We start from the raw sequence: 13,533 nt of genomic DNA, 5'->3' as shown, positions 1-13,533 counted from the left end.
AATAGGTATCTTCCAATAATAAGTAAGAAATAACAAGTGATTCTGCACTATTATAATTAGGCTCACACAGAAATTCCAGAGCTATTCTGTACTCACAGCTAAAAGATCCAGAAAAGTTATTAAATAATCCATTAAAAAATGAATTACAATCACACAGTCTAGCTTCTAACAGTAAATATTTCTGTTGAAAAAGAACTTTTATTGTGTTTTTAACCAAAATCCCATTCACTTGTTTTGTGTTTTCAGGTTGGACAAGCCCGCTGAAGGTTACTCCTTTACAACCTCATCATGAAGGACGCTCAATAAGTCACATATTTACATTTGATGAGGAGGCAACATGTGCAGTAAGATTTTCTTGCTGGGTGTTATTATACAATATATGTAATTAGTTTATTTCATTGTTTGGTTATTAGATATTGTATGCCCTAGACGAATAGCTACTATGTATATAGTTCTTCTTATGTTCCAGGTATTGTGCAGACCCTTGCAGTCAATGTATATTATACATTACCTTGCATCATTCCTACAATACATGGGGGAGGAGTGAGTAGTAGATGCAGCTGGTGCCCATCACAGACTCCCTTCACTGGCAAGTGTGTCTATTCCCAGTAGCAATGAGTGATGACCACTGAAAGGCTAACAGCCACAAGACTACAGGACTGCACCTTCTCATGCTGTCTCTTTCAGATTTTGGTCAATGACTGACCGACTTCTTAGGGCAACAGATAAATGCTACTCTCCAGCTGAGACTGCATTCTCACTAACTTCTTTTCCTTCTCCTATTCTACTGTCTTCACTCCCCTTGGCCTGAGGACATTCCCACAATATATCACTTGAACAACAATCCTGTCTGAATCCCTGCTCCTTAACCAGTAGTGTTGTTATTCTCATATCATTTGAGAAAACAGAAGCCCAATGATGTTGAGTAACTGACTTTTGATAAGACAGATAATAAATATAAAACCAAAATTTTAACGTAAATATTTTTCAGAATTTAAGGAATATATTCTTAATCATCTTCCTGTGTAGATTTTATAGTCTCTAAATTCTTGGCACTTAAATTGAGATACTTAAAGACTCCTAAGACATACACAGAGATATAAAAACATTTTTTAAAAAAGCTTTATTGAGATATATGTCATGCACCATAAAATTCAGTCCCTTAAAGTGTGCAATTCAATGTTCTTAGAATATTCACAGAGTTGTACAACCATCACCACAATCTAATTTTAGATTTTTATTACCTCAAAAAAACCCATATTCATTAGCAGTAAAGGTATGAATACATTGTAAAGAATCAATTTCCATTTCTGTAACTCCTATATGTATTTCTTCTAAAATTCATCTGCCTGGGAATTTACCCGTATAGTGCCATGTTGATTTCTTTTTTTCTCACCTTTTCCTTCACAATAACACTTTCTAGTTTACCACAAAGGGAAATGAGGCATACCTCTCACATATTAACAGCTGTACTACAGTACATGGCCATGAAACAAAGAGCATGAGTCATTTAAAGTACGTGTCCTCAATGCCTCCTTTAACCAGGATGTCACACACATGGTAGGACTTTATGTTTTTCTTTGTCCTACACATTTTTCTTTTATAAGAAAATTATGGTATTAGAAATAGTGGCAATTTTGTCTGTTCTAGGCTATTCTGAATTTAGACAAAATTCATAATGTGATTGCAAGGGTAATGAAAATTTTTATTGATTAGTTTTACTTATTCTATCTTAAAACTCTTATCAAAAGATCCATTGGTCCTGTAGGTAAATCCTGTGAGAGCAAATCAAAGTGAACCTTATAAGAAATTGAAGACCTCGTTGCCTTTTTAAAAAAATCTATGCTACAAATTTATGGCAAGATTCCATGCTTTAACTATTTTAAAACTAGAATTCTGAAGTAGGAACTTGTCATGGAAAGGCTTATTAGCATACTTATTTAAATTTAAAATACGTTTAGACTTTTTATAGCAGTGAATAAATCTAGGTATTATTTCCAGTAGTGGAAGCCAAGTAATATGGACCAATATTTCCAATGGCAAAACAACTGGATTAATGTTCCTTTTTTCTAATAAGGTAGAGAGAAATTACTAGGCCAACAAGAGGATAGACGCTCTAAAATTTAAGCCTAGCACTTAGGGCCACTTTGATACTGAAAGAATTTGTAATTTTTGAAGAGGCAACCAAAAGTTTGATTTGAACTTTTGGTGGTCTCATAGGAGTAAAAGATCAGAAGCTGGAATGATCCATGAAAAACACCTATGACTGTGGGCTGAATACTTGGAGGCCTGAATCCTACAAGTAAGGATAGGTTAATAATAGAAAGCACTTGAACAGACTACAGCCTAGCTTAATCCAAGTAAACAAGAAAACTTCCAGTCCTGAACTAGGATGAAGGTGATACTAGACTGCTCTCATTTCCAGAAATCAGACAGAAGTAAACAACATTTTTCTTTGAAGGAAGATATTATCTTATTAAATCTCAAAGTATTTTTATTAAAACTTTATTTATTTATTTATTTATTTATTTATTTATTTATTTATTGAGACAGAGTCTCGCTGGTTTGCCCAGGCTGGAGTGCAGTGGCACGATCTCGGCTCACTGCAAGCTCTGCCTCCCGGGTTCACGCCATTCTCCTGCCTCAGCCTCCTGAGTAGCTGGGACTACAGGCGCCCACCACGACACCCGGCTAATTTTTTGTGTTTTTAGTAGAGACGGGGTTTCACCATGTTAGCCAGGATGGTCTCGATCTCCTGATGCTGTTCCACCCGCCTCCGCCTCCCAAAGTGCTGGGATTACAGGCGTGAGCCACCATGCCCAGCCAAAAACTTTTAAAGTGTAATGTTCAACACATAATTAACAGTATCCAAACACATAAGGAGAAAGTACACTGTGAGTGAGAATCAGCAGAAATGAAAGAAAACAGAAACACACATTGGGTCCATACATTGCAAATATGCATAAAATGTTCAAGGACAAAAAAAATGAGCTCACAATTTTTGTAAAAAAATTATAAATTACCAAATGGAAATTAGAAGACTGGGGGAGGGGCTGGGCATGGTGTCTCACACCTGTAATCTTAGCACTTTGGGAGGCCAAGGCAGGATCACTTGAGGCCAGGAGTTTGAGACCAGCCTGGCCAACATGGCGAAACCCCATCTCTACTAAAAATACAAATATTACACCAGGCACAGCGGCTCACACCTGTAATCCCAGCACTTTGGGCGGCCAAGATGGGCGGATCACCTGAGGTCAGGAGTTGGAGAGCAGCCTGGCCAACATGGCAAAACCCCATCTCTATTAAAAATACAAAAATTATCTGGGTGTGGTGGCACATGTCTGGGAGGCCAAGGCAGGTAGATCTCCTGAGGTCAGAAGTTCAAAACCAGTCTGGCCAACATGGCAAAACCCCATCTCTATTAAAAATACAACAATTATCCAGGTGTGGTGGCACGTGTCTGTAGTCCCGGCTACTTGGGAAACTAAGGCAGGAGAATCGCTTGAACCCAGGAGGCAGAGGTTGCAGTGAGCCGAGATAGTGCCACTATACTCCACACTCCAGTCTGGATGACAGAGTGAGACTCTGTCTCAACAAGAAAAGAAAGAAAAGAAAGAAAGAAAGAAAGGAAGGAAGGAAGGGAGGGAGAGAGGGAGGGAGGAAGGAAGGAAGGAAGGGAGGAGAAAAGAAAATTGGGGGTAAAAGTAATTCCAGAACTGAAAAATACAATAAACAAAAGAACTTTATAGATGAGTTCAGTAATAGATTAGACACAGTTATAGAGGGAATTGGGGAACTGGTAGATAAATTAGAAGAAACTATGATGAAGCACAAATATACAAAAATATGAAAAATACAGAAGTGAAAGCCACAAAACTAGGAGATATAGGGAGAAAAAAGAACACATGCTTATTTGGAATCCCAAAAGTGTAAGAGAGAAGAAATAGAGCAGAAGCTAAGATACGATTTTTATATCCACTGAATGTTTATTTCTGATAGCTCACTGAGGCATCCCCTCACATTCTCTGCTGTACATTGAGGATGAGTTATGGTTCCAAATAAACAAGCCAAAGGTGACAGCAACAGAAGCATTCAGCCCCAGCACCAAGAGTAGTGGCAGAAAAAGTCTCAAGTTAAAGGAGGCAAAACATGGAGAACATAAAAATGGAAAAAGGAAAAATCTGAAAGTTCATTTTTCAACATAGATTATGGTAATTGCATTATTTGGAATCTGGACATCAATAGCCATATTTTGTCAGGTCTTGTTAAATATGAAGAAATTCTGGAAATTGAGGCATTGAATGATGCTGATGGTGTTGCAGAATCTTAATGTGGATAATGCTAAAGTTTTATTAGTACATAAAGGAAGTTCTACTTCAATGTGATTACTTTTATCAGTAGAAACTAAGGAACATTTAGAGTTAGAGGTAGAGATTCCAACTGAATCAGATTTCAAGTATAGTAAAGATATCAAAGAGCAAATTTAGTCCCTTCTCTATGAAATAGTAGACACACAACATGTAGAAGACAGCAATAGAGAGAAGATGCACCAGCAAGAAAATAGCCACTCGAAAGTGAAGATAGACAGCAAGGATATTAGGTAGATGATAAATTTGAGTACCTGGAAATGAAAACATTTTATAAAGAAACTGAAGATACATAATGTGTACAAGTGAGTTTGTAGGAATATAATCAGAAAGTGGAAGAGATACTGTATTAGAGAAAAACCTAGATTCCCCTGAAAGATTATGCTGTATTATCACGATATAGCATACCAAGATAATAGTCAACAAACATGTGAACTATAGAAAATATGACATAAATTTCAGATACTGCTAGAGAAGATTTAAACAAAGGTTTAGAAAAAGTAATTGTCCCTTTGATAAAGGGCAATAAAAACTGGTGGATTTCAGACTACGATGACTCTGGCTGATGGGAGTTATTATAAAGAGTGATACTTACATTGATTATACCTACCCTGATATTTTTGTTAGAAATTACTATATTAGTTTCAAACATACTACTTAAGACATAAATTTGTATCTATTTGAAACATGTAGCTAATTAATTAGAAAAAAAGTTAATGACATTATTTAGGGGATTGGATTGTAAAATGCCTCTTCGGACACAAGTAAATTATATGGATTGATGTATAGTACAAAACACTTCTTAGCACATTAGACTGGTCATATCATAGCTGCTGTTATTAGACACCTGTTTAAATTTTAGAAAACTAACATAAATTACTAGCACTTAATTTCAGGCTTGTTTTGCCTCTGGCTAATTAAGCACCCTCACACCAGTAGCTTTAGTATTGCACTATGTTTTTAAAATAAAAGTGAATAAGGCCTCCCCATTAAGATTGATTTATGATATATAAAATGTTGTCAGGGCCTACTTGTTTACAAAATGTGAACCATTTTCACTGGAATTTACCTATTTATGGCTCAGAAATAGTTTTATGTTGAAAATATTTTTATTTTAGAAAAGGAGATAAACGTAACTTCATTCATGAAATAAATATTAGCCTAAAGAATAATAAGAAATGTTTTCCTTTAAGTGTCAGAGGCAGCATTTCATCAAGTTAACACAGTATTTATTTATTTATTTATTTATTTATTTATTTATTTATTTATGACAGTGTCTTGTTCTGTCGCCCCAGCTGGAGTTCAGTGGCATGATCTCAGCTTACTACAACCTCTGCCTCCTGGGTTCAAGCAATTCTCATGCTTCATCTTCCCAAGTAGCTGGGATTACAGGCATGTGCCACTACGCCTGATTATTTTTTGTACTTTTAGTAGAGAAAGGTTTCACCATGTTGGCCTGGTTGTTCTCGAATTCCAGACCTCAAGTGATCCTCCCGCCTTGGCCTCCCAAAGTGCGGGATTACAGGTGTGAGCCACCGTGCCAGGCCAACACTGTTTTAAAATAAGGTAATTGTTTTGGTTACTAGGGTCAGAATCAAAGAGATTTTTTTTTTATTATAGCTACCTCAAATTGCAATTTAATAATTTCTACGTATGTAGAATAACCCAAAATAATAAAATAAGCTGTAATTTTTCTGATGTGATATTACAGATAGATACGGCATTGATATTGTTGATACAACATTGACATTAATTTGAATAATGTTAATTTATATTCTCAGATTTAGAACACTACTTTTATAAAGCAATACTTTTTATAAGAATCTCAGGAATAAAAGGACTGGTGAATAAATAAAGTAAGTTATACTGGATTTTTCGGTACACAATCATTCAAAAAATTCTGGGAATTGAGGATCAATTCTGCTGTAGTCAATTTGAATATTTTGTAATTCCAAATCTGAATAAATAAAGCTTGTATTTAATCATGTAGAAACATGAAAAAAATTAATAAATTTTTTAAAAATGTAAAATTTCTTCATTTAATATTATTTGAGTGCAGTAAAATACAGAAGAATTTAAAAAGTAAAGACCTAATCAACCAGGGAAAAACTTCATAAAACCAAAATCAGTGATAATATCTTAAAAGCAGCCAGAGGTAGGGGAAAAAACACAGATTACCTTCAAAGGCTTGACAGATCTTTTCTACATAGCAATAATAGATTACAGCAGGAGTTCTAACATATGTATTTATATTTATTATATATTTAATATATATTATATTCATATTTAATATGTTGTATATAGTTTATATATTATATATTGTATATTTATATATTTGATATATAGTTTTACATATTATATTATATACTATATGTTATATTTATATATTTGTATATGATACATTAGATTTATATATTTGATATATAATATGCTTATATTTATATATAATATTTACCACTTTTACATTTCATATATTATATACTTATATTTATATATAATATATACTACATATTATATAAATATATTATATGTGTAGACATCATATATTATCTATAATATATACATTATATATTATCTATATATACATCATATATTAAATATTATATATAAATATGTTATACATTATGTGATATAGATTATAATGTATAGTTATAACTAATATGATATCTAACATGCATAATATAATATATAATCATGTTATTATATATTATAATATATAATTAGATATATATTACTATGTATTATTACATAATATATGATTATATATAAAAACATAAGCTAATATATAATATGTAAAATATATATTTATAATATGTAAATCATCAACTAATATATAATAAATATATATGTAATATCTTTATCATATATAAAATGTATATTATATATTTATATATGATATATGATAACATTATATTATCATATATATGATACATATATATATTGAAATGGTGTCATTGTCTGGGGTAGTACCCGAGGTTTGTTGTCCCATGGCCATGGAAAATTAACACACACCAGAGTGAGGACAAGGTGGTTGTTTAATAGACAAAAGAAAGAGAAGAGCTCTCTGTGCAGAGAGGGGTCCTGGAGAAAATGGGTTCCTACTTCCGCAGTGAAAAAAGCTTGAGGAGATGGTGTCTGATTTACATAGGGCACACAAAATTGGCTGAACCAGATGTGCCATTTGCATAGCACATGAGAATCTGGCCACTGCCACCCTAATCTTATTTTGTAGATGGGTTCTCTACCTGACTGGCGCCTTGTTGCTTGCTTTTTACTGTATGCGTGGTGACAAAGAAAAGGGAAGATGGAGCCTCCATGTTGAATATACCTGGCTTCCAGGTAGCCCTTCACTATCAGCACAGCTGTCAGCATTCACACATGCAAGCTTCGAGCTTGCTTATCTATGTTTGCAGCTGGATTTTTCAGGCTGATCTTTGTTAGAAAATAAATTATTTGGGTGCTGCTTTTTGTTAAAAGGGAAACCCTGCCAAGGACTCTGTTGCCCTTACTATCTGATTAAACAATTTGTTTCTAGTTCCTGTATCAACATGACATTGTATTTTGCTACACTGACAGAGAAAGCAACATTAAATTAAAAATATTGCAAACCACACAAAATCCACAAAATGAATAGAAGAAAATAAAATAAATCTATTCAAAATTCAACCAACTGTAATGAAACAAAAAACAAGAATCAAAACAATCTAGTGAAGACAGTTACTCCCACATCAACTATTTAGCAGTAAATGAAACATTGTACTACAATACTCCAAACTGAATTACATATTTTCAAATAAGTCTTTGAGATTATAAAGGTCTGCCTTCTTACAGAACTCCAAAAATTAAATACAAATAAAATAATCAGTGACAAAAACTAATAAAAATTGATCTTGGAATAATAATTAAATGGTGCAAAGGAAAAACAGAAAAAAACAAAAATGTAATAAAAGACATTGAATAAAAAATGAAAAACATCCAAGAGAATGAACATGAGATAAAGAATATTTGAAAGTGTTAAAGATAAGGTGGTTGAAGTGGAAGATAAACAAAGAAGAAACAATATACATATAATTGGAGTTCCTGAAGAACAAAAACCAAACAGTGGAACAGAATGTGTTAAACCATGGTTTCTGGACCTTGGCATGGTCAGAATTTTGGGCTTCATAATTCTTTGCTGAAGGAGACTATCCTGTGCAATGTAGGATGATTAGCAGCACCCCTGACCTCACCCACTAGATGCCAGTAGCACCCTTCCCAGGTGAATGAAAAGCTACAAAATGAACAGCAAAGTAAATCAAAAGAAAGCATGGAAAGAAAAATAAAAAATGATAAGCAAAGTAATGAATAAATTAAAGAAGATGAAGTAACAGGCACTCAAGCTACTTTTCTGCTTTAGCCAAATAGAAAACTGGACAAATTGTAAAAAAAAAAAAAAAAAAAAAATCATTTCCAGACACTGGCCAAAGGCACTTAAAGACTGAGATCTCTAAAGAAGGGAAACTAACAATGTGAGCCCTACAATTACACCAGCTTGCTTCCTGGGGTGGGCAGTTTTTAAGCCACAGTCCAGGAAAGTGAAACCCAAACATAGCTTTACATTCCTGTTGGATTGAAGAGAGAGATTAGAGTTCTGAGAAGCCAAGGAATGGAGAATTTGCAGGGTAAGATGACAGAAAAGAGGGAGTTATGAGGATGTGGAGGAGCAGTGGGGCTTTGGAAATATGCAGAAGAGATAGCTTGGGTCTTTGGGTACTGATCTGTGTATACAAAAGAAGGAACTACTAAAGCTAAGGAAAAACCCACTGTAAAGAAATGGGCGTAAGCTTTCCCTGAAACTCAAACAGAGCAGGGAACATTTTATGTCCCCACAAACTAGAATAAAACACTTTATAGTACATAGGTACATCAGGTCAGATCTTCAAAAGGATATTACCTTTGTAGTTAGGCTTAACTAGTTCAACTTTAAAGATTGCTGTGGACTTTCTCAAATTTTAAAAGCACCCGACTGATTCCAATTACTTTATTTGCTGGAAAAAAATCCAAAACTTAAGAATAAAACAACTTCCAGCAACCAACCAACAACTTAAAGTCCAAAATAAGTTATCAGTTTAAAAAATAAAATGAAACTACTTTTCATGCAAAGAAGCAGAAAAATATTGCCCATAGGGGAAAAATCAGTCAATAATAACAGTCCTATGAGTGATAGACGTAAAGGACCAAGCAACTATTGTATTCAAACAGCTATTACAAATCTGTTTCGTATGTTCAGATCATAGAGACAATCATAACCATGATAACAAGGGATGATGTGAAGATGCAAACGGACTTCTAGACATGAAAAATACATCTGAAGTAAAAGATAAGTTGGTAGTTTTAAGAACAGAGCAGATCTTGCATGATGAAAGATCAGTAAAAATAAAGACATAGCAACATAAACTATTCAAGATGAAAAGAGAGAAAATAAAGCTTCAAAATAAAGCATCAGTTACTGTGGAACAGTATCTAGTAAGACGTCTAACATACATGCATTGGAGTCTCAGAATAAAAGTGAGTTGAAAAAAAAGGTTGGTGACACAATGACACAAATTGTTCCTAACTGATAAAAATTATAAATCTGAAGACACAAAATGTTCAACAAATTTCAATCTGTATAAAAATGTTTTAAAATTATGCCCAAAACACATCAATGACGTTACTGAAAAACAGCGATAAAAATAAAATCTTAAAAACAACTAGAGAAAAGATATTTACAAAGAAACACATGTAAGAATGACTTCTGGCTTTTTGTCAGTTTGTGCAAGCCAGAAGAAAATAAATGCATATATTTTAAGTAACAAAAATAAATAAAAAGAAACTAAGAAGATATTAACTAACAATAAAAATATTTAAAATTAGAGGCAAAATAGAAACATTTTATAAAACATTTTTATAAAAACAAAGCTGAAAGTAGACCTGAAGGAATTTCTTTAGACAGAAGAAAATAATGTATATGAAAATTCAAGTTTACACAATGAAATAAATTGAGGTTAACAGAAATGGTAAACATATAGGTAAATATAAAATACTATTTTTCATCTTGGAGTTCTTTAAAGTATCACTGTTTAAAGCAACGATAATAGTAATGTGTTTCAGGTTTATAGCATATAAAAAAGTAAATTGTGTGACAGTAGTATAAGGGACAACAAAGAAAATGAGCATATGCTGTTTAAACTTTTTTGCACTATTTTTGGAATGATATATTATTATCCTGTAAACCCTGGAGTTAAAGATGTATATTGTAAAATATCTATACTATAAATCCTAGAGAGATAGCAACAACAGAAAAGAAAAAAAAATTGTAAAGCATACGTAGTAAGCTAATAGAAGATAAAATGAAATTTTAAAATTAAAAAAATTCTTAACTAACTCAAAAGAAAGTAACACAAAAGAAAAATAGAGTACATAAAACAAATAGAAAAAAAAACAGATTTAAACCAAATTATGTCCACTGTTAAACAGAATTTAATATAGTGAACTTAAAAGTCACAAATTGTTAATTGGATAAAAAATTAAGACCGCGCTGGGTGCAGTGGCTCATGCCTGTAATTCCAGCACTTTGGGAGGCTGAGGCGGGCGGATCACCTGAGCTCAGGAGTTCGAGACCAGCCTGACTAACATGGTAAAACCCTGTCTCTACTAAAAATACAAAAATTAGCCAGACGTAGTGGCGGGCGCCTGTAATCCCAGCTACTCAGGAGGCTGAGGCAGGAGAATCGCTTGAACCTGGGAAGCAGAGGTTTCAGTGAGCTGAGATCGCACCATTGCACTCCAGCCTGGGCGACAAAAAAAAAAAAAAGAAAAAATTAAGACCCTGCTATATGCTGACCACAAGAAAACCATGTGAAATATAAATAGAAGTTTAAGGTGAGATGTAAAAATGTATATAATTCAAAAACTAGTCAAATTAATGCAGAATTAACTGTAATAATATTAGACAAAGTGAATTTCAGAACAAGAAATTTTACTAAGGAGTCAGATATTTTACAATAAGAAAGGGATCAATCCATAAAATGAACATAAAATATATTTAAAATGTATATCACCTAATAACAGAACTCAAAATACTTGAAGCAAAAACTGATAGAACTGAAAGGCAGATTTACAGTTAGTAGATACTTCAAAACTCTGTTCTCAGCAGTTTATAGGAAAGATAGACAGAAAAAACAGAGGGATATGGAACATATGAAAAACGTTAATCAGCTAACTTGATCTAATTAATATAAATAACAATGGCACACAGAACATTCACTGAGATAAATTATATTCTGGAATATCAAACAAATCAAATGAAATCGAAAGACCTGAAATTATAGAAAGATGTTCTCTGATAGGAACAAAATTAAACTAGAACTCAATAATAAAAGATGCCTGGTAAAAAATAAAAGCATATATGCACATTTAAAATATGGCAATATACAAATGGTTAATACATCATTATAAAGTTAGGTTTATTTCAGGTATGTAAGGTTTGCTTAACTTTAGAAAATGGGTAAATGTGATTCATTGTATTAACTGATTAAAATACAAGTCATTTACTCATCTCAAGATATGAAAAAAAATTTGATAAATAGGATTGAAATTATCCTTAAATTAATAATGGAAGTCTGTGAAAAGGTAAATCAAACAATATTAAACAGTGAAATGTTGAAAGCTTCCCCTCTGTAGTCAGTCTCAAGCAAGTATGTCCTCTTTCACATCCTCTTTTCTCCTCCTCCCTTCACCTAAGCACTGAAGTTCTTAGCCAGCCCAATCAAGCAAACATAAAAATGGTATACAAATTGGAGGTGACCAAACAACACGGTTATTCTTGATAATATGATTATGTATGTAAAAATCCAACTAAATATGTAGTTAAATTACTTTTCATTTTATTTTACCTTTATTTTATTTTTAAGACAGAGTCTTGCTTTGTCACCCAGGCTGGAGTGCAGTGGCATGATCACAGCTCACTGCAGCCTCAATCTCCTGAGCTCAAGCCATCATCCTGCCTCAGCCCCCCAGGTAGCTGGGACTACAAGCATGCACCACTATGCCCAGCTAATTTTTGTATTTTTTGTGGAGACAGGGTCTCCCCATGTTGCCCAAGCTGGTCTGGAACTCCTGAGCTCAGGCAATCTGCCACTGACTCCAGCCTATACAGTTAAATTACTACGATATAAAGAAACTGAAGAAGGTTTTCAGAAATAAACATTATCAGAAATGCATTTATTATATTCTAAATATCAGCAAGAAACAAAGTTTTAAAACATTTAATCTATCACTTAAAATTGTATCAAAAACTATTCACTGTTGAGTAATAAATCTATGAAACTATATTCAAGAATCCTATGGCAAAACTAGTAAATGTGTTGAGAGAAAATCTAAAACCTAAACAGACAGGGAAATATGCTATTCTCTGGACTGGAAACTTAAAATGTTTAAAAAGTTTAGAGCTTCGTAACAGTTTCAATGCCATCTAAATCAATATTCTACCTGTATTTTTGTGGGATTTTGAAAAGTTCTTTAAAAAATAGATACATAAAAACAAAGAGTCAGAAATAACTAAGACTATTCTTAAGTAGAGGGGAGAAATTCAATACCCTTTTATGGCAACTTGCTGGCCTCATAAGGGTCACAATGTTTTAATGGAAAAACTTCTGTTTTTAAGAAAAAAACTGTTCACTTGGTAGGATGTAACCTGAGTGTTGTGTTCTCTTCTTGCCTGAGAGAATAAAAACTACTCAAAATTTTTCCTGGCCTACAGTTAAAAGAAACACTAAGTCAAAAGAACAAAGCTGGAGGCATCACGCTACCTGACTTCAAACTATACTACAAGGCTACAGTAACCAAAACAGCATGGTACTGGTACCAAAACAGAGATATAGACCAATGGAAGAGAACAGAGTCCTCAGAAATAATACCACACATCTACAGCCATCTGATCTTTGACAAACCTGAGAGAAACAAGAAATGAGGAAAGGATTCCCTATTTAATAAATGCTGCTGGGAAAATTGGCTAGCCATAAGTAGAAAGCTGAAACTGGATCCTTTCCTTACTCCTTATACGAAAATTAATTCAAGATGGATTAGAGACTTAAATGTTAGACCTAATACCATAAAAATCCTAGAGGAAAACCTAGGTAGTACC

At 33.3% G+C, this 13,533-nt stretch overlaps 1 protein-coding gene across 1 annotated transcript in view; it reads left to right on the top strand.

The window, feature by feature from the left end:
- The window catches only part of SPMIP7 (sperm microtubule inner protein 7), a 64,778-nt gene that overhangs the window by 8,834 nt on the left and 42,411 nt on the right, over positions 1–13,533 (top strand). The window contains exon 2 of the mRNA XM_005549608.5: positions 247–344. Coding sequence (XP_005549665.1) covers positions 247–344 — 98 coding nt within the window. The remainder of the gene's footprint in view (positions 1–246; positions 345–13,533) is intronic.

The sequence above is a fragment of the Macaca fascicularis genome, chromosome 3, assembly GCF_037993035.2.
Source record: "Macaca fascicularis isolate 582-1 chromosome 3, T2T-MFA8v1.1".
Classification (NCBI taxonomy): domain Eukaryota; kingdom Metazoa; phylum Chordata; class Mammalia; order Primates; family Cercopithecidae; genus Macaca; species Macaca fascicularis.
The sequence above is the reverse complement of the archived record's forward strand: the minus strand, read 5'-3'. Positions and strand labels throughout refer to the sequence as shown.